The 22,249-nt window shown below is 45.0% G+C and overlaps 1 protein-coding gene across 1 annotated transcript; it reads left to right on the top strand.

The window, feature by feature from the left end:
- Positions 1–8,434: 8,434 nt before the first annotated feature.
- On the top strand, positions 8,435–21,988 carry LOC101330289 (glyoxylate/hydroxypyruvate reductase B-like). Its single transcript, XM_073789899.1, is given in 7 exon segments — positions 8,435–8,689; positions 10,960–11,108; positions 12,416–12,803; positions 14,531–14,702; positions 16,160–16,467; positions 17,689–17,845; positions 21,772–21,988. Coding segments are annotated over 7 exon segments (1,341 nt in total). The 5' UTR covers positions 8,435–8,679; the 3' UTR covers positions 21,929–21,988.
- The last annotated feature ends 261 nt before the right edge of the window (positions 21,989–22,249 follow it).

Below are 22,249 nucleotides of genomic sequence, written 5' to 3' on the forward strand. Positions count from 1 at the left end.
TTTTGGCGGTCACGCTTTCCAGACGTAAACACAGTTGCTTTATTTGTCAAAAGCAAGTAATTAACAGAAGAGTCCTGGTAAGACTTACACGCGCCCAAATAATTTATTAAAATTAGTATTTCTAAACATATTTTATTGTGGTAAAATATATATAATATAAAATTTACCATTTTAGCCATATAGTTCAGTGGCATCGTTGACATCCTTGTACAGCCATCACCACTCCAAATACTTCTTTTGTTAAAAAGCTTTGTTGAGGTATTATTCACATACCATAAAGTGATTCCCCCATTTCAAATAAGATGGTTTTTCCCAGAGTTGTGGAACACTACAGTCTGATTATGGAAAATTTTCATCACCCCAAATCCTGTACTCATTAGCAGTCAGTACCATACTCCTCCCATCCCTTTGGCTTTTGTCAACTACTAATCTATCCTAGACATTTCACGTAAATGGAAGCATAAGTATGTAGTCTTTTGTGACTGACTTTGTTCACTTAGCCTAATACTCTCAAGGTTCACCCACACTGTAGCAGGCATCAGCACACTTGACGCTTGAGCAACAGGGGTTTGAACTTACACATGTAATATGTGTACTACATGATCTGCAATTGGTTAAATCTGCAGATGGGGAACCGCGGATATGAAGGGCCAACCGGAAAATTATGCGTGGATTTCTGACTTCACAGAGGGTCATGGTTGAAGGGTCAGCTGTACTTGGTTCCTTTTTGTTGCTGATTAATCTATTGTTTGGATATATTGCATTTTATCTCTCCATCAGTTAATTGACATCAGGGTTGTTTCCACTCTTTGGCTGTTGTGAAAAATGCTGCTATGAACATTTGTGTACGAGTTTTTGTATGGATTTTAAGTCTTCATTTCTCTTGGGTATGCAGGTGGCGTGGTTGAATCATGTGATGTTTACTGTTTTGAGAAATTGCCACACTGTATTTGAAAGCGGCTATACCATTTTACATTTCCAACAGCAATGTGGTGGGGTTGGATTTCTCCACATCTTTGTCTACTCTTATTTGTGTGTTTTTGTTTTTGTTTTTTTACAATGATACCCTGGTAGTTGTGAAGTGATGTCTTACTATGGTTTTGACTTGCATTTCCCTAATGGCTAGAGATATAGAGCATCTTTTAATGTACTTATTGGCAATTTGGAGAAATGTCTATTCATGTCCTTTGGCCACTTAAAAATGGATTAGTTGTCTTTTTATTATTGAGTTGGAAGAGTTCTTCATATATTCTGGATAGAAATTCCTCATCAGATATAAGAAAATATTTCCTCCCTTTTTTTTTTTTTTTGTTTTTTTGTTTTTTGCGGTACGTGGGCCTCTCACTGTTGTGGCCTCTCCCGTTGCGGAGCACAGGCTCCGGACGCGCAGGCTCAGCGGCCATGGCTCACGGGCCCAGCCGCTCCGCGGCATGTGGGATCTTCCCGGACCAGGGCACGAACCCGAGTCCCCTGCATCGGCAGGTGGACTCTCAACCACTGCGCCACCAGGGAAGCCCTCCTCCCATTTTATGAATTGACTTTTCACTTTTTATTGGTATCATTTGCAGCATAAAACTTTTAAATTTTTATTAAGTCCAAGGTATCTGTTTTTCCCTTTGTTGCTTGTGCTTTTGGTATCGTGTCTGAGAAACCATTGCCTAACTCAAGATCATGAATATTTATTCCTCTTTTCTTCTTAGACTTTTAAAATTTTAACTCTTACTTTTAGGTCTGTGATCATCGTGAATAAATTTTTATGCACGGTGTTAGGTAGGTGTCCAACTCTATTCTTTTGGTTTTTTGTTTTGTTTTGTTTTGGCGGTGCCACGCAGCTTGTGGGATCTTAGTTCCCCCACCAGGGATTGACAGCTCTGTTCTTTTGTATGTGGATATCCAGGTGTCCCAGCACCATTTATTGGAAAGAGTTTTCTTTCCCCATCACATTGCCTTGGCTCCCTTGTTGAAAATCAATTGACTTTAAATATAAGGATTTATTTCTGTAGTCGCAATTCAATTCCATTGATCTGTATGTCTAGCCTTATGTCAGTACCACACTGGCTTGATTAGCGTAGCTTCGTGATAAGTTTTGAAATCAGGAAGTGTAAGTCCTCCGACTTTGTTCCTTGTCAAGATTGATTTGGCCATTCTGGGTCCCTCGCATTTCCATATGATCTTTAGGATTAGTTTGTCAATTTCTGCCAAAAAAAAGAAAGCATCTGGGATTTTGATAGGAATTGTGTTGAATCTGTACACCAATTTAGGGAGTATTGCCATCTTAACACTATTAAGTCATCCAATCCATGGATATGGGATGTCTTTCCATTTATTTAGACCTTCTTTAATTTTTATGACTTTTATAGTTTCCAGTATTCATGTCTTGCCCTTTTTATTAATTTTATTCCTAAATATTTTATTCCATTTGATGCTATTTAAATGGAATTGTTATTTTAAATATTTTCAGACTATTCGTAATCAGTGTATAGAAATAGAATAGATTTTTGGAGGAGGGAGGGAACAATCATTTTTTATTTTTATTTTATTTTTTGAATCTTTTAAAGTTGTATCAACCACACATAATTCAATGGAAATTTTTAGTGACGCGTCTTTAGTGCCTCTCTAAAGCATATAACTTAGTCGTCATAGATATAAGCATTCTATGCCTTTTGCACTCATACTTCATAGTTTTATGGGACATTTAAATTATGTAACTTCAGTAATCCACAAAATTTGCATAAACTGGTTTGGGATTAAATTCGATCACATATAATTCAACTGGTGACAGCAAAAATGCACAGATGTATAGGGAGCCGCTTGAGCATTCAGCTTGGTTTGTGAAGAGAATGAAGAAATGCAGTTACTCCTAAGAATCTATTAGGTAGAGGTCAATTTGAAGATCTTTGAATGTATATGGAAAGTGATGTTTGCATGCTTGTAGATTTTACAAATCTATGTTATCACACTGAAAAAACATAGTAATATGGAGACTGCAAAATACAATCGATTTTTTTCATTTGTTTTTATTTATTTTGTTTTTCTCCCAGTTTTATTGAGATGTAATTGACATATAGCACTGTATAAGTTTAAGGTGTACAGCATAATGCTTTGACCTATGTACATCATGAAATGATTATCACAATAAGTTTAGTGACCATCCAGTATCTCATATAGCTGCAAAAGAAAAGAAAAAGAAAAAATACTTTTTCCTTGTGATGAGAACTCAGGATGTATACTCTTAACAACTTTCATACGTAATATACAGCAGTATTAATTATATTAATCATGTTGTACATTACATCTCTAGTACTTATCTTATAGCTGAAAGTTTGTACCTTCCGACCACCTTCTTACGATTCCCCCTCCCCCCACCCCCCCACCACTGGTAACCACAAATCTTATCTGTTTTTCCATGAATTTTTTGTTTGTTTTTTGAAGTATAATTGACCTACAACACTGTGTTAGTTCCTGGTGCACAACATCGTGATTTGCTATTTCTGTATACCACAAAACACAATTGAGTTTTGTATAGTGATCTTGTAGTCTGCAACCTTGCTGAATCATTTATTATTTTGAATAGTCTTTTAGTGGATTCCTTGGGATTTTCTATATATAAGATCATATCATCTGCAAATAGGGACAGTTTACTTCTTCCCTTCCAATCTGGATGCTTTTTAGTTTTTCCTTGTCTAACTGCCCTAAAACATCCAGTACAATGTTGAATAGAAGTGGCAAGAGTAGACATTTTGTCTTGTTCCTGATCCTAGGGGGGAAGCACTCAGATTTTCACTATTATGATATTTACTGTGGGCTTTTCACAAATGCCCTTTATGAGGTTAAGGAAATTCTCTTCTATTCCTACTTTGTTGAGTGTTTTTTTTTTTCTTTAATCATGAAATGTTGTTAGGTTTTGTCAGATGCTTTTTCTAATGCATCTGTTGAGATGATCGTGTGAATTTTGTCCTTTATGCTCTTAACATGGTGTACCGCATTGATTTTTGTGTGTTAAACTAGTCTTGCATTCCTAGGATAAATCCTATTTGGTCACAGTAACTTTTCAAAATATGTCGCTGGATTTGGTTTGCTAGTATTTTATTGAAGATTTTGTGTCTGTAACTCACAAGGGATATTGGTCTGTAGTTTTCTTGTGGTATCTTTGTCTGATTTTGATAATAGTGGCCTCAAAGAATGAGTTGAAGTCACCAGCCCAGACAAGAAAAATCGATTATTTGACCAAGACTCTGCATTTCTACTTCCATTTCCTCAAAAAGTATCTGATCATTTAGAGAATGGGAATAAATAGGCTAAATCATCTCTGAGTTAATCAAACTTCTTGAATTACATTTTTTAAAAAGATTTATTTATTATTTATTTATTTATTTTATTTTTGGCTGCGTCGGGTCTTCGTCGCGGCACTCAGGATCTTCCTTGTGGCATGCGGAATCTTTCATTGAGGTGCGCGGGCTCTTGGTTGTGGTGCACGGGTTTTCTCTTCTCTAGTTGTGGCACGCAGGCTCCAGGGTGCATGAGCTCTGTAGTTGTGGCGCGCGGGTTCCAGAGTGTGGGCTCTGTAGTTTGCAGTAGGCGGGCTCTAGTTGAGGCGTGCTAGAGCTCAGTAGTTGTGGCACACGGGCTTAGTTGCCCCTGGGCATGTGGTATCTTAGTTCCCTGACAAGGGATTGAACCCATGTTCCCTGCATTGTAAGGCGGATTCTTTACCGCTGGACTACCAGGGAAGTTCCTTTAATTACATTTTGTCTTTAGAAATTGAATTCTTCATTTAAAAAAATGACTAAACATAAGCATTAAATAATGCAGTCTCATGTTCTCAAGTAAGAGCAAGACAGATGTTTGGTGGAAGATGTCCCTGTGTCTCCTAACTGGGAAAGGATACACATGTCCAGACAGAGTGCCCATTCCTGCAGAGCAACTGGCTTGAGTTAAGTTGAGAAGGCGGCAATTTGACTGAACTAATTGTTACTAATAAAAAAATCACTGGAGAGGCTTATAACTTTTCTAGAGGGATTTGCATTTTTAAAAGAAGAAATGTTTTAAGTCATATGTAAGACAATGTTACAGTGAGACTTTCCTCTCAATTTCAGCAGAGGCCCCAAATTGAAGATTAAATGATTGAAAATGCCATATTCCAAATAAAGAAGGCAGGCCAGCTTTTTCCAGATTTTGCAGAGGAGGTAAGAAAATGTGTTAGGGAAAAATTGTGACATCGTTTCTCTGGAGGAACTTGTGGAGTGATGTACAGTCCCATTCTCATTCTCTTCTCTTTGGGAAAGAGAGGGATGCTTCCATCCTGCCTCAAGCCAAGCAAAGGAGTTCTAAAAGAACCCCTCACTTTGGGTGGGAAATGGTCAGGAGGCAAAAGACGCTGTCACCCAGGACTGTATGCTTAGCTGAAGAAATTTCTACATCCAGGCCTGCTAAAGGGACCAGAGTTGAACTCTTGGGAGAAACCCTCAAATTTATGCAGTGTGCTCTCTTTGAAAGTGGCCAGCGCTCAACCTTACTTACCCTAAGAGCAATGCAAATATCTGACTGCAGAAAAATAGATAAACTGAGGTGTATTTACTGATATTATATAGCTGTAAAGATGAATGACTACACCTCCATGTATAAACGGGGATGAATCTCACATACTGACAAGCTTAGAAAAAAAGCAGGTTACCAAAGACTACATAAGGTATAATTCCATTAACATAAAATGCAAAAATATGCCAAACCAGACAATATATTATTTAGGCAGATTTTCTATCTATCTATCTATCTATATCATAAAATTCAAGATAGGAGTTATATCTGGAGCAGCAGGGAGTGGCACAGGGAAAGTCAAAAGCAGCGGTAATGGTATATTTCTTAAGTTTGGTGGTATATAACCAGGGGCTCATTTTATTGCTGTTTTCATAACATGCATATTTTATAACATTGTGTATTTGTAACGTGTATTTAATTTAAAAGTTAAGGCCAGTTTTTATCAAATTCTAATTTTTTCATTATATTTACTCCCAACTGAACACAGCAGGGATTCTGGCAATCTGTGAATTCTTCTTGCTGGACCAAATTCAATAGAGGCCCTCTGGCTAGGTAGCTGGATGGTAATAAAACTCCAAATAATCTTTTGTGACAGGTAGTATTCACTTTTGCAAGGCGATGCTTTCTCAAGAGCTTTTTTATGATCTTGAGATAGAATAGTAAAACTCTATGTCCTCTTTCAGTCTAGACTTTCCAAACAGTTCTAAGAAGCTTTCCTCCCTTATTTGTATTTTATTTATTCTTTAGTTTTTCAACAAATATTTATTGAGCATGTACATGTGCCAGACAGGATATCAGGTGCTGTTATCAAGAAATAGAACAATAACAAGACTGAGTCCCTGCCCTCACGGAGTGTAGTCTAGCAGAAGGCCTGACGTTACACAGAAGATCGTACACTGAATTTGGATTCACAGCAAAGTCCTACAGGTAAAGAGTTTAGGGTATTAAGAGAACATTTAGCAGGAACACACTTAGTTTAAGGAGTTCAGGAAAGGCTTCCTTGAGGATATTACGCTTAAATGGGGACCTGCAAGATGAGTGAGAACTAGGGGAAGAGCTGGGGTCCAGTCCAGGCAGCCAGGGAACAAGTCCAGTGCCAGGAGCATGGCAGTTTGGGTAAATGTGCAGCTGAAATGATCAGCACGCACAAGTGGTTTGCTGGGTGGGCAGGCCAGATAATGGGACCTCTGTGCTTAGGATTTTGTACTCTACCATATGAACAAGGGGCTTTAAGCTGGGGATTAACATGTCAGATTTATATGTCCTTCAGGCATCTAGGCTGCCATGTACAGGAGAAAGGATTGCAAAGGGAGTACTTGAAGAGAGGGAAGTAGGGAGACTAGCATCAGGGCAATGAAAGCTGCCAGAGAGGAGTTCTGGGCTGGAGATAAAAGTTTGAGAGCCATCAGAGTAGAAGGCAGCAAGTGAAGCCAGGACACTGGATGAAACGCTTATCAGTGTTTCCTAAAGAGGACTATACCTGTTCATTACCTGCTCTCAGTAGTACCATCTAGCCTAATTTTAAAAATACCAGAGATATCCCCAGATAGTATTATTTTTGACTAGGTAAGTAAACACTTGAGTTGATTTTTAATTTACTTAGGGGAGAAAATGAGTAAATAGCAACACAGATGGTGTGTGACTATGAAAAATGACTGAATTTGTGACACACTGACCCAGAACCGTGGAGACACAGGAGTAAACCCTCGCGGGTGACTTAGAGCAGGGCCTAGGCAGCGCCAAAAAGGAGGAGGCCTCTTGCCGCAGGGAGGGCCTGCGTCATCCCCTGCCCACTTTCCCGGGAAGAAGGCAGTCCTGATCTCAGGGTGAGACTTGCTCTTTACAGAAGCCAGCCAGGCGCCAGCGTGCAGACCCTGCCCAACAATGCGCCCCCGCAAGGTCCCCCCACCCGACCACCTAAAACAATAAAATAGCTGATTACCAGCAGAATGGGTTTATTCAGGAACAGCAAAAAAACTGCAATTTAAAACGTTCAACCTATAGCAAACCACAGGCAAGTGCAAAGAACAACGCAGGGGAAACCCTTTTATAGAAGAGAAGGGGGAGTTGGGCGTGGCTGCTTGTTATAAACAAAGAGCCCATTGGAGGGAACCCCGAGTTGGAAGTGTAGTAGCTTCCCATTGGCTGGGCTGTTTCCAGACTCGGAGAAAGGCTTCCTTCCCCGCCTGTAGCGAGGTTGTGCCCTTTTTCCTGCTGGATCTCCAATCGAGGGGGAGTGGTGCCAGAGCTATCCCTTCTGGACTGCCGGCTCCATCTTAAATGAGGTTCTGTGTATTAATTTTCACACTCCTCACGCTGAAGCAGGCCAGCAACCTTCCCCACCACACAGTCCCCACACTCGACCACCCAGACTCCGCTCCTGAAGGAGGCTCCACCCCAAGCCCGCCCGCCAGGCGCGGGGCCTCGGCAACCTGCCCTCCAGGTGGCTTCTCGCATGCGCACTCCTGGCGCCCAGAGTTCCCGGCCGCGAACCGAGCGCCGGAGATGTGGACGCGGCCTAGTTGATTGGGCGGGGCTAGCAGACGAGGACCGAGCTGTGGGGCTTGGGGCGTGGCCTTGGGCACGGCAGGCGGGCTTAGGGAGTGGCTGAAGGTGTGTGGTCGGCGGTTTGGGGGCTCGGCTGGGAGGTGTGGTCGACGAGCTTTGGGGCCTGGCTCTAGCGTGGCTGGCCGTAGGACTGGGGCGGGGGCACTACTCTCTTTGACCTCGCGCCTTCGCTGTCCGGGCCTTGCCTGGGAGACTGGGCCTGCTGGAGCGTCCCTTAAATCTGGGGTCTTTTTAAAAGACCCGGATGTCGCGTTGTGGGCGGGAGACTGGACTGAGCTCTGCCGCGTGGTGTGACTGACCTCGAACTTCACCTGGGGCAGGTGGGCAGCATTAGAATCCTAAGACCCTTCTGGGCTTGCAGGGCACGATCCTGAAGAATTTAATAAGGAAAATACATTGTTGTTATTTGTACTTGCCTTGTTCGAGAGAAGACTTAAGGCGGCTTCAGACACGGCCAGAATCTAAAGGTCATTTTGGACAGCTACTGTTTTCTCAGCTCCAGGCCGTGGCAGATTAAGCTGTAAATGAATAGATTCAAGTATCCACATCAGATTTTATAGTTTATTCCCCTGCATGAATCCAGGTTTGTTTGGTTTTTTTAATATATTTATTTTTGCCTGTTTTGGATCTTCATTGCTGCATGGGCTTTCTCTAGTTGTGGCGAGCAGGGGACACTCTTCACTGCGGTGCGCGGGCTTCTCACTGCGGTGGTGGTTTCTCTTGTTGCGCAGCACGGGCTCTAGGCGCGCACGGGCTTCAGTTGTTGTGGCTCACAGGCTCTAGAGCGCAGGCTCAGTAGTTGTGGTGCACGGACTTAGTTGCTCCGTGGCACATGGGATCTTCCCGGACCTGGGCTTGAACCCGTGTCCCCTGCATTGGCAGGTGGATTCTTAACCACTGCGCCACCAGGGAAGTCCCTAGGTTTTTTTAATCTTGTCTTTCTTTTCCTTAATGTTTAGCAGGTCCTGACAAACCATTTCTTAGGAGGGAAGCAACTGTTTTTGCCGAGACACATTGTGACAGTATTGGTTTTAAATTACATTGGATTTGTTGATACCTGGTGACTGGAGAAACCTCACATAAAGGGTGTAAACAGTGCAGTTTTCATTAAGCTAGAACTAGCAAACACACCCTCAAGGATATGCCCTTTGGTATATCTTAAACTTTTAGGTACTCTTACCTAGTCATGAGTGAACAGATTGTTCTCCAGCAAATCCAGAATATCAAGCTAAGGATGATTATAAGAGCAGAGGGGCTAACCATGGCGTCACCTACCCCTCATTACGGAGAATTCTTTTTTTTTTTTCCAAGCTGTTTTCTGAGCCTCTTTGGAGCAGAATCTGGGCTGGGGATTCGTAGAGGACAAAAAGCAAACAACTTTAATTTTATACCCATAGACAGGGCAGAGAACTGCTTGGTAGGTGAGGTGAGGATAGACTTTGAAAGGGATTGGAGAGAGGATAAGAGGACAGAGTGGCAGGGAGAGAAGTTAAAAGTCAGTTGGTGCCAGTTTGAAGCAAGTCTTGGCACGTTGGGTACGTGAGGATGATGGGGGTGGTATTGGACTCACCTCTCAAATATTAAGAGAGGAAGCTTCATGAGGAAATAGGATTTTAAGAAATGTTACTGTGTGGTATGAATTCAGTCTCCCTCTTTGGTGTAAGTTTGTTTCTAGACACCTGGGTAAATACCTAAATTGTCGTTCAGATTTAAACATTAGTAACTCCCATTCATTGAAGGCTTGCAGTAGGTTCTCCAGGCTCTGAGTGTTCTCTTTCACTGTCAGGGCCACCATGCCAGGCTGTCTGTTCCCCTCACTTTACGTTGGAGGATAGCGAGTTTCAGAGGGAAGCACAGCCAGGCCGAGCAGCCTGAACCCAACGCCCAGCTCCGCCTTTGCACTCGGTCCTGCTTTGTCCTCTTGCTGCCCTCACCCCGCCTTTGTTTCTTTCTCTCTGTCCCAAAAACGAAAACATATTTTTATTGGTTGCAGTTGGTTTTTATTTTCATTTTTGCTTTTTAAGTTAAAAATACCTTCCTTACTCCCCTGCCCCTTGCCTGCCCCCGTCCTTGCCCCTTCTGTGATTTGAATTTGTTCTCTCTGTGCTTGTGTTACCCCAGAACTCCTCCTGCCCTGTCCTCTTCTGGGCCCAGAGTCCCGCTGGGCAGTCACAGTCACTGGTCACGGGTCTGCATGCCTCCCTCCACACTTCCCTCTCATGAGTGCTATACAAACGTCGGTCTTACTTTCCTTTGAAAGAAGAGGTTGGAAGTTCATTCTACTTTTTTCTTTCTGGGTCTCAATTTTACAGGGACTTTAAAAGAAGAAAATCCTGAATTTAGAGCCTTGGGTCTGTTGAAGGCAATTTCCACAAAGTTAATACATATTCTTTTATGTTTAAATTAAGCAATCATTTCGCAAGGAGAAAACTAATTTTTAATCTGTGCTAGCAGTTCAAATTCAACAGTGTAAGGAGAATGCACGTAGCAGTTAGAAAACGCAGTCTAGCTGCATGTCATGTCTGAACTATCACTCTGTTAACCAAAAACAAAATTTTTTTTCTGTTAACCAAAAACAAAAATTTTTGACTTTTCCAAATTTCACACATGGGTTTATCTTTTGACTTAGACGAAATGCAGTTGTGTAAAAATACACCTACTTTGTGGTGAGTTCCTTTGTGGTCAGAATGTTCCCAACCTAACCGTCATGTCAGTACTGTGCATGCAAGGACACCTGCCAGAGGCATGTCCACTTAGCTCTCTTTATGCAGAAATTAGGGGAGGAGAATGAAATGTGATCTTACGGTGCAACTGTAAAGCACTACCTGTTGATATCACTCCGGTTTCACCAAGAACGCAGGAAGCCCGGGAGACACTTGATCAGCCGCAGAGCTGTGCCGGAGCCAAAGTTCTCGTCTTGCGGCCCTGTCCGCTCCTCTGCGCACAGGGCTCGGCATCAGCAGCGAACAGGGCTCACGCTCCTTCTCAGGAAGCTGTTGACGGTGGGTCCCACTTCCGGTCTCGTGCTCCTTTGCTGGACTCCTGGCTGTGAGTGGAGATGGTCAGAGGCTGGTGCTCGTGAAAGGAATTATAGAGCAAGAGACAGAGCCCAAGGATGGAGCGAGCTCTTGAATGTGCCCGGTGCTCCCATCCCTGCTGCGTCTATCTGCCCCAGCTGGGACTGTCTCCCTCTTCACTCGTGGAGCAGCCACGAGTCACTTGGAGGATCTTGGATCTTTTCCATGTACGACCACTGGCAATAATGGTGTGATGGCTGTGTGTCATTGCTCCATAACCAACGTTAAAGCAGTCAGGAGTTGAGACTCCTTTCTATCAAAATAACTGAGATCTTATCTTGAATGAAACTCTATTAATCTTTTACTGAAAGTCCAAAAAGTAAACAAGTTTTTTAGCCCATTGTGCTCTGAGCTTTGAACACATTGTAAACATTTTTAGCTAAGTTTGTGACCCAAAGATAAAATGCATTCACTAGCCTCGACTCTTGAAAGCAACTGGTTTTCTTTTTGGAAGAAAGCTATAAAATGTTAAAGATATCTTCTTTTTAATTAGGAACAAAGAACATAAAACATTATTTAATTTGTTTGACAGACAGTAAAAAGTATCTTACTTTCACAGTAAAAGATGGTCAGTTTTATTTGTTAGTTATTGTTGCATAAAATTACCCTAAATTTTAGTGGCTGAAAATCATAAACTTCTGTTACCCGCTATGTCTTCAGGTCGCAGTCCAGGAGTGGCTTACCTGGGCGGTTCTGGCTCAGGGTCCCTCGGGAAACTTTAGTCAAGGCGCTGGCCAGGGCTGCGGTCATCCCCAGGCTCCCAGGCCGTTGGCCAGCCTCTTAAGTCCTGCCTCTCACTCACTTGGGCCTTGGCACAGGGCTGCCTCCCAGCATGGCCCTGGCCCCCCGGGAGAGGGGGGAGCAGGGGAGAGCAGGACCCGCCTTCGCTTCTGCTGCATTCTCTTCACGAGAAGTGCACTCCAGGCTGGGGGTCTCACGAGGGCCTGATCACAAGGAGTGCCTGTCGGAGGGGGCCCGGAGGCTGCCACCGCAGCCGAAGGGCAGAAATAAAGACCCCCGTCGGGTGGGGAGGAAAGTGGCAGTGATGGGAGCATGGGTACCTTCAGAGTCCAGCTCTGCTGTGTTACAGGTTTTACAGGAATTTTTCCAGGAAATAAAATGAATTCCAGTCCTGTTGTAATTTAGAAAATCTAAAGAGCAGTAGAAGAGCATATGGGTTGTTCTCTTGAAGACTCTCTTTGACAGCAGAAATTGCATCTATCTTTCTGCAGGCCACGGGCGATCAGGACCTACCTGGAGTTTTGGTGTCTGGACTTGAAGGACAGTATGGTATATGTGAAGATCATATTTCTGCTGGAGACCTGCAGAAACGCTTTAATCTCATTACCATGCAAGAATTTTTGGAAAATAAAACACAGTTGGGTCCAAAGACCCGAGCCGTGTACATCTGGAGCGGAAGGCCGGCCGTTAGCCAGGAGCTGCGCACCCTGCCCTGCTTGAAGATCGTCGCTGGCGTAGGGGCGGGCCCGGACCACCTGGACCCGGGACTCGTTGCCAGCTTTGGTGTGAAGGCGGCCAACACGCCACACGCCCTTTCCAACCCCACGGCAGACCTGGGGATGGCCTTGCTGCTGGCCGCAGCTCGGAGAGTCGTGGAAGGTAAACAGGCAGGAGACGCTTGTTTTCCAGAGATCAGATGACAGATACTTAATATCACACCTGATAAGGCTCTGATCTCTTCACACTGCGTCCAGGACTTTGTTGCCCTGGACTTGGAGCGACTTTTGGTTGTTTCAGCCTAGTCAGGGCCAAGCTTGGCACCCAGGCACATGCAGTCCACGTGATCTGTCTGATACACTGTTTTCTCCTCCACCAAATTCCACTAACTACGCAACGTGTGAAGTAGTTTCAGCACCACTGCGGAAATGCCCTTGGAGTAGTTCACTGGCTGTTCAGCATGCTACCCTGGGGTGAAGGCCCCCAAGTGAGCAGGCAGAACCCCAGCTACCCACACACTGGACCTGGCTGGGCACGCCCCGCGAGGAGCAGCGCAGCACTTCAGCACTTGGCCGTCGTCCTGGTGGAGCTCTGGGGTGAAGGGGCTTGAGGAAAGGAGGCAAGAACCAAGCAGGTTCTGTTTCTTTTTTTTTTTTTCCAAAATTTTAATTTTTAATTTTTGGCTGCGTTGGGTCTTTGTTGCTGCCCGCGGGCTTTCTCTAGCTGCGGCAAGCGGAGTCTACTCTTTGCTGCGGTGCGCAGGCTTCTCACTGCGGTGGCTTCTCTTGTTGCGGAGCACGGGCTCTAGGCGCGTGGGCTTCAGTAGTTGTGGCACACGGGCACAGTAGTTGTGGCTTGCGGGCTCTAGAGCGCAGGCTCAGTAGTCGTGGCGCACGGGCTTAGTTGCTCCGCGGCATGTGGGATCTTCCCGGACCAGGGATTGAACCCCTGTCCCCTGCATTGGCAGGAGGATTCTTAACCACTGCGCCACCAGGGAAGTCCGAGCCGGTTCTGTTTCTGACTGCTGGTTCACGTGTGCACACTCACAGACACACACACACATGCACACACAAACAGATGCACAGTCACACACATCCGCATACATGTAGTAACAAATGTACAGACACTTGCACACGCCAAAACCAACAAATTTTTTTTTTTTTTTGCAGTATGCGGGCCTCTCACTGTTGTGGCCTCTCCCGTTGCGGAGCACAGGCTCCGGACGCGCAGGCTCAGTGGCCATGGCTCACGGGCCCAGCCGCTCCGCGGCATGTGGGATCTTCCCGGACTGGGACACGAACCCGTGTCCCCTGCATTGGCAGGCGGACTCTCAACCACTGCGCCACCAGGGAAGCCCCAAAACCAACAAATTTTAACCAGAAATCCTCCCTTAATGTGAAAGAAGTTGCTGGGTTTTTTTTTTTTTATATTTATTTATTTGGTTGCACTGGATCTTAGTTACGGCAGGCAGGCTCCTTAGTTGCGGCTCACCTGCTCCTTAGTTGCAGCACATGGGCTCCTTAGTTGTGGCATATGAACTCTTAGTTGCGGCATGCATGTGGGATCTAGTTCCCTGACAAAGGATCGAACCCGGGCCCCCTGCATTGGGAGCCTGGAGTCTTAACCACTGCACCACCAGGGAAGTTCCAGAAGTTGCTCTTTTAAAGCATTCTGCCAGGAGGCTGGGGTTTGTTATGAGGAAACTGCCCTGTTCCTGTCATTCTTCCCTTGCAGAAACATTTTGCTGTCGGATAGGAATGAGTGAGCGCCCAGGGTCCGCCCTGGACTTCCTGTAGCCTCATCTCCCCTTCTGGCGGCCCAGTGAGGGTTGTGGGGATTTTGTGTGTGGTGCTGTCCACACTGCCCACTCTGCATCGTGTTTATTTTAGGCCATCATTTGGCCATTTCGCCACATACGGAGAACTTTTCTACAAACTGGATGGGTTAAGAAGTGACAGGGGCCACTCTGGGAATTATCGGCGTGGGGAGCATTGGCTGTAAGATTGCTCAGAGGGCCAGAGCATTTGAAATGGAGATTCTCTACCGCAGTAGGAAACGCAGGTAAAATTCAGAAAATGGACTTGAAATTGACTGAGCAGAACTTGCACCATCACTGCCTTAAATATAGTTTAGATATATTATTCCTCCACTTTTCATACAATTCTCCTATTCTGTTTCTCCAAAAAGCATTGATGATCAAGGAAGGGACTGTGGTGTTCTTACGATCACCCAGAAATGCAGCAGATAATCTTCTCTTCATTGAAAAAATTTCACCAGAGAGAAAAGAGATTTTGGCTCACCTACAGCTGTGCTCTGTTTCAGTTTGTACAGCGATTCTTTCTGATCATGGGAGATGCTGTCCACACTTGAACACACATAACACACAGGTGTATGCTTCCCCCCCCAGTATTCAGTCTGAAACCCTCTTCCTCATACTCCACCAGCAGCATTCAGCCCAACACCCAGTCCTGTTAATTTTGTCTCAGAACAACCCTCAGACCTGCCTGTTCACTCTCACTTCATCGCTGCCACCTGCCACCGGCCTAGGCCCCGGCCTTTCTCACCTGCCCTGCCCTCTAAGGGGCTGTCTGCTCTCGAACTTCAGCCCCGTCTGCAGACCGGCCAGATGATGGCGCTGTTTGCAGCCTTTCAGTGGCTTCTGTTGCCACGGAATAGATTTCCACTCCCAGAGGCAGGGTGAGCTGGGAGACTTCACGTCAGGACTGCCCCCTTTTCAGTCACCCTGTTTGCACAGTGGATAGTGGCGAGGCTTCGGTAGCTGTCACCGCTCCCAGTGCGGCGAGGGCCGCCGCAGAGGCCAGGACAAGGCGCGCGAGGTGGGCAGGGCTTTCACAGTGGCAGCGTGTGCCGGCCGTTCCTCTTTCCTTCAGGTGCTCTGCTGGCCAAGATGTGTAGAAAGAATTCATGTATTTTTGTATTCCATGTTTGTAGGGCAGTAGCAGCTACCAGGGATGCTGTGACCTCCTGGAGCTTGGAATTTCTGTTGAATAATCAGCTGTCTGGGGTGCCCAGAGCAGGAGTTAGGATTGGACCCAAAACAGAGCACTCAATCCTGCCCGCACCAGACCCCTGGATCCTTGCTGTCTGTTGAACAGATGGCACTCCCAGGCTCTCTCCCGTTTTGTTATTTTTCTCTGGAAATTCTGATGTGTTTGCCCATATGCAGCAATGCTGGACGTCACTGAAAGCATGTCTGACACCATCGGGCTTGTACCAGACTCTGGGGGCTCAAAGTTGAGTGAGAGGAAGCTCCTGACCTCAAGGGGCTCGCAGTCTGGTGTGACACCCCACAGACACGGGGCTCAGAGCACCCAGAGACGCCCACGGCGTTTCCATGGGTGAGCCCTGGCCTCGGGGTCCAGCCGCCTCTGGACCCAGGTGGGGGTCTGGCCCACGGGAGGACAGACTGAGTCCATGGCTCCTCTCAGAAACTCCTTCCGGGAGTTGATGAATTTCTAACTAGAGAACGTGGTTTTTCTCCCTTGTTCCCTTCATAGAAAATCGGAGGAGGAGGAAGCCATTGGGGCCACTTGCTGTGAGAGGCTGGATGACCTGCTTCAGCGATCGGACTTTGTGATGTTGGCTGTGAGCCTGACGCCCCAGGCCCGGGGCCTGATCGGGAGGCGCGAGCTGAGTGCGACGGAGCCCACTGCTACTCTCTCAACATCGGCAGCGGTGCGGCTCCACCGCTGTGTGGAGGCTGGGGGGCTGTGGGGGCTGTGCCGGAGGGCCCCGCCCCCAGCCATGGCCATCCTCTCAGCATTCCCAGGCAAGCTTTTCCCTGAATGGTCTGAAAAATCCACTTAGACTGCTGGGTGGTGAGTTAAAGGGGTTTTACTTTATATTTAGAAATACGTCTGATTTTTGTCTTCACGTCATTTTGAACCTCAAATTAGTAACAAAAAGAATGAGAATCGTACACTGTGGCGTTTTCAGATCCAAGTACGGGCATCTCCTCGGGTAGCAGAATCACAGTTTGACCTTCCACGTAGAATCAAGCCTCAGTTTAAAAAAATAACTTTGTGTTAGTTAGTGTGGTTGGTTCTCTGACATTTTCGTAGAGCTTTGTGTGTTTGCATACAGGAGGCTTTAGGCCCCGCGCGATAACCAGATTTTCTGGTGGGTTGGTGTGGCATTTGTGAAGAAGAAAGCGTCAGAGTGCTCGACGCTGGGGGTGCCAGCACACGTGAGGATCGGTGCTGGCCTCAAACGTGCAGGCGGCTTGCCTTTGGGATCGGGGGCAGAAGACATGTGAGAGCTGGCGTCACCAGCAACCACCTGTGTCTCATCTGTAAAACAAGGAAAACAGGGCTTGCCGTGAAACCCCACAGGGCCAAGCTAGTATGCTTGAAGGTTTTCTGAAAATTCAGACCCTGTAGATGAGCAGGAAGGACCAGTGCATTATATGCTTTTGGTAATGTCAGAGGTCGGTGACGAAGTAAAGATTCTGGAAAAACAAACACCCCAGGTAGGAGCTTGGGACTAGGTTTCTCCACCAGCAGCACAGGCAGGCTGGGTGCTGTGTCTTGACCTGTAGGGCGGCTCAGCACGCCAGCGGGAAGGAGGTTCCTTGCAGGTCTCTGCTGGGAGGAAGGGGTTTCCTTCTCAGCTGCTGCTGCTATCTTGTATTTGAAATGCAGTTATGGGTGATGTTTGTGGCTGTTTGGTTTTTGAACGTGTACCTAAAACTACTATCTGGGGGCTGTTTCCCGGAACCTGCGGTGGCTTTGGGAGGCGGTGTGGTGAAGTGGCAGGGCCCAGGCTCAGGGTCAGACAGACCTGGCCTCGGATCTGGGCAGATGCTTTAGAAGCTCGTGACTTTGGCTGAGCATGTAACCTACAAGCCTCACGTGTAAAAAGAGTATTGACTTTTGCTGGGTAAGTGGAGGAGGTGGCGAGACAGCATCTGTAAAGGGTTTAGTGCGCCGCCTGGCATGCAGCAGGCTCTCTGTGTCTGAGAACGAAATGGCAGAATGAAGTTCACATGCTGTCAAACCTGTGACAAGATCAAGACGTGTTTGAACAGTAGTGAATGTGACCAGAGTGCACTGTCTGTGGGACCTACCGAGGAGGGGTCTCGTCCACCCAGGTCTGTTAGTTGATCAAGACGCCCTGGTGGAAGCCCTTCAGACCGGGGTCATTAAAGCAGCAGCGCTCGATGTGACGTACCCAGAACCCCTGCCGTGGATGGAGACTGCACAGGACAGCCGTTCTCAGATCAAGCCAAGTAGTCCTCCCTTTACCCACCGACCCTGGTTTGCCTTCTGCAGCATCAAAGGCGAGCTCTGATTATTCTCCTCTTTACAAACCTTCATGTATTTTAAGACAACCACTACATTTCATCTTAGTCTCTTTTTTTTTGAGGCTAAGTATCTTCCTATCCTTCAGTTGCAGCCTAAATGATGTCATTTCCAGACACCTTGCCTTGCAGCACTTTAGATTTTACAGTCCTTTGAAAATGTGCTCCTGAGAATGGCACACAGCATTCATGTTGTGGCCTGACCACTGTAGAGAAATTACACAAAGGCTGTGTTGGCAGCACCCTTCCTCGAAGCCTCACTGCACCTTAACTCGTTAAGTTTTTAGTCAGCTAAAATTGAAATTGTTATTCTCTCAACTGTTTTTTAAGTTTATGTGTGGAATGTTACACTTATTTGTATTTAATTTCATTTGCTTGTGTGTTTTGACCCAGTGATCCAGCCTGTTGGGACTGGAGTCTTGGTCTGTCACTTATTTGGAATCTTGATGCTGTCATTCATTAAACCAGCTATTCCTAGCTTTGATTCCTCCAGCTTTGATTTCTATCCAGTAAGCAAATTACTGTCAGATGAATGTTTGACATTATGACCAAATTTAATACCTAAGTTTATCAAGATTGGTCATAGAACTTACAGAGATTTCTGAGAAAAACAATAATTTATTCAGAGCAGAGTTTCTCAAAATGTGGTCTGGAGACCCTTTCAGGGGGTCTTTGAAGTCAAAACTAACTTTTTTTTCTTTTTAAAGGTCTAACTGGATTTATTTAATAATTCATGAATCAGGCAGCATCCTATCTAGCAAGTAGAGAGGAGCTCCCAAGTCAAAACTATTTTCATGATACTGTAAGATGTTATTTATTTCCACTCATGTTTTCTCACACAAGTGTACCGTGGAGTCTTCCAGAGACTTAAGGACATGTGATGACATCATCACTCTGACAGCTAATGAAATGTGTGCTTCTGTATGATTGTATTAAATTTTTTTCAGTTTTAATTTCTAATACAATAAATGTTGATAGGCATAACCCTCATAAACACATGTTCTTTGGGGTTCTCAATTTTTAAGAGTGTAAAGACCAAATAAGAGAGCAACTAATCTAGAACAGAAAATAATTTCAATATAAATGAAGAAGCATGACCATTGTAGACAGTTGTCAACTTACTCAAAAATGGAGAAGTCATGTTATCACCCCTGTTGCCTGCTAAAATGAACTTTTACTCACAAGTCACAAGGCAAATACTAGGGTTATATCCCAAAGCTTAGTTTATTCTAATAGGTGATGCACTCCCAGTGTCCCATGTGAAATCATTCTTGTGGCCAAGAGGTTTAACAACTATTTTATGAATAACTTATATTCAGATCCCATGTTAATTTCTAATCTGTATATTTATCAGATAGGTCTGAGTTTTCATCTTGGTTTTTCAGGGAGACATTTTGATGCCACTTACTGTGAAAAAAGTAATTTAAAAACTCGGAAACCTGTGGTTATTTAGTCATACTACATAAGTATTCTTTGCTTTACAAAAGGATTTACTGTGGTTTTTTTTTTTTTTTTTTTTTTTTTTTGCGGTACGCGGGCCTGTCACTGCTGTGGCCTCTCCTGTTGCGGAGCACAGGCTCAGCGACCATGGCTCACGGGCCCAGCCGCTCCGTGGCATGTGGGATTCTCCCGGACCGGGGCACGACCCTGCGTCCCCTGCATCGGCAGGTGGACTCTCAACCACTGCGCCACCAGGGAAGCCCCCTGTATATTATTTTAAAAAGAAAAAATTCATTTGCCAATAGCGCCAGGAGTCCCCAAGATCACCTTCAGCCTTTATGATTTGCTAGCAAGACTCACAGAACTCAGAAAAGCTTTTCTACTCACAGTTACAGTTTATTACAGTGAAATGATATAGTTTAAAATCAGCAAAGGGAGAAAACTCATAGGGGAGTCGAGGAGAACCAGGCTTGCACTTCCAGTTGTCCCCCCAATGGAGTTGTGTGGACAGTGCTACCACCCCCAGCAATGGTGTGTGACAACACACGTTAAGTATTTCCAACCAGGGAAGCTCATCCCAGCGTTGGTATCAGGGGGTCAGTCATGTAGGTGTGGAGTGCCCACATGTCTGACACTGGCTTCGTAGTCTCCAGAACCTGCAGAGGTCAAACTGATACAGATTGGCCTAGAGCCCTAGGTGAACAAAAACAGGTATTCACCACAAATTAAATCACTAGCATAAACTATCTGGCTTTGCTCAAGGCCCCAAGTATAAGACACTCTTACCAGGCAGTATATCTCAAGGGCTCACAGGTTATCTTCCAGAGGCCAGTCAAAGGCCAGTCCTATCTTTGGAATGTGCAGGGTTCAAGAACTCCAAGCCTGCCTGCTGAGTTAATTCTTTACTACACAGGCCAGCCACTGGCCCTTGGCCTTAGCTGTCTCAGAGCAAAATGATGTTTATTGGATTATCTACATTTATTACAGTATTTATATGACAGATACAGTATGACTTCGCCTAACATTTGGAGGAGCCAATGTGGGGCAGGGATAGATTTAAAGAAACTAACCCATTGTATTTTTGTACCAATATGATGACTTGTTCCCCCCAACCCCTTGATCTACCACTATTTGTACATTATGATGAACTTGTGTAGCACTATTTAGTATATAAATTAGCTGGTATTGACCTAAATCCAGTATTTCCTCAGGCCAGTCATTTCCCATCGATCGTCAATGTCACTATTGTCATCTGACTTATTTACATGAGGTACTTAAATCTTACCAACAATGCCAGTGTTATACCATATTGCAATATTGTCGTGGTACAATGCAGTTTCATTACATAACAAATCGATAACAATTGCAGAGGTATTTGCTATGCCTTCTCAACAAAACTGTCTCTTGCCTATACACCAGATATTATTATGGGCAGGTGTTGTACAGTTGGCCGTGATTCAGTTCTTTCTGGGTTCCAAGTCAGTTGGGACAAAGCCAGTCACCCTGTCTCAGTTCGCACCCTTGTACTGTTTTCCAGTGTGTGATGTTATATAGTAGGACCCACCTCCTTCATAAGGGGAGGATGGGTGTTTTTCAGAATAGTTTCTACCACTGCTAACTGTACCACAGGATATGTCTTACTTCAGTCATTCCTGGAGGTGAGGGCAGTCAAACTGCCTTGATATAAATTACAGGTGCCCCCAGAGAACTTCCATAGGTTTGGGGGTCTGTAAGATTCTCAAGGGTGTGCCCCTTGAGCCTCAGTATCTATGATGGGGGACCACTGCCACATGTCTACTTTGGCCTCTATTAAAATAGTCAGGATGCCCGCTGGGCCAGATCATAGCACTTTCCCAATCCTGGGTGCTAATATTATCCATCATTATGCTTGAGTCTGCCTGACCCACTTCACTAAAACCTCATTATCTTTCCAGGCTAACTCCCATCCTTTGCCTTCTTCCTGGACGAGAGCTCCCTCTAATCTGCTAATTCTAGTTAATAAATCTTTCCCCTCTGAATGCTATTCCCATTACAGGCACATTCAGCTTGTCCCAAGATGCCTAGATCAACACCTAATTCCCCAAGGCCCTTTCTTGTCCTGTGGGTCAGTGTCATTTAATCCATCATGCATGTTGTGCAATTGTGAACTAATGGCCTGGGTGCAGTTAGGATATGTATTTTACACCCAGAAATGCTGGGTCACCCAAACCAGGGTTAGATGAGCAGTGGTCATACCTAGGTGTCATTAAGAGTACGCCATAAGGCTCCCACAGCCTTCCCCATCTCAGCGTAGGGGATATGAAACCATAACATGACATTAAAGAAATGAAACAACTCTGAATAGTTTTCCTCAATTAATCTGTATTTCAGAGATCATCCTTTGTTGGAGTTGAAGAACGTCACTCTGACACCTCACATTGGAAGTGCAACTCATCAAGCAAGACGACGGACAATGGAAAATTTGGTTGAAAGCATCCTGGCTTCTCTCAATGGCCTTCCTATTCTTAATGAAGTGCTATTTAAATGATTTATGTGGGCTGAGAATTCAATGGGATGAAAACATGGCAGATTAAATGGACCAAAAACACTTACTTTGTATGTTAAGAGTCCATTATATAGATTGAATTAATACTACTTAGATGAAAAACTTAAGGAATAGTAATCATAGTTACCACCCGTTGAGAGTTTGTTAAATTCTTTCCTTACACTCTCACTTCATCCTCAAGGCAGCTGTATGAGGGAAGTTATGTTGTTATGATTCGTAATGAAACTGAGCACAGAGAATTACTTGTCCAAAGTCCAAAAGCCTGCACTAGGTCTACGGATTTCCCAGTGAGCTATGTTGCTT

The sequence above is a fragment of the Tursiops truncatus genome, chromosome 13, assembly GCF_011762595.2.
Source record: "Tursiops truncatus isolate mTurTru1 chromosome 13, mTurTru1.mat.Y, whole genome shotgun sequence".
NCBI classification, from domain to species: domain Eukaryota; kingdom Metazoa; phylum Chordata; class Mammalia; order Artiodactyla; family Delphinidae; genus Tursiops; species Tursiops truncatus.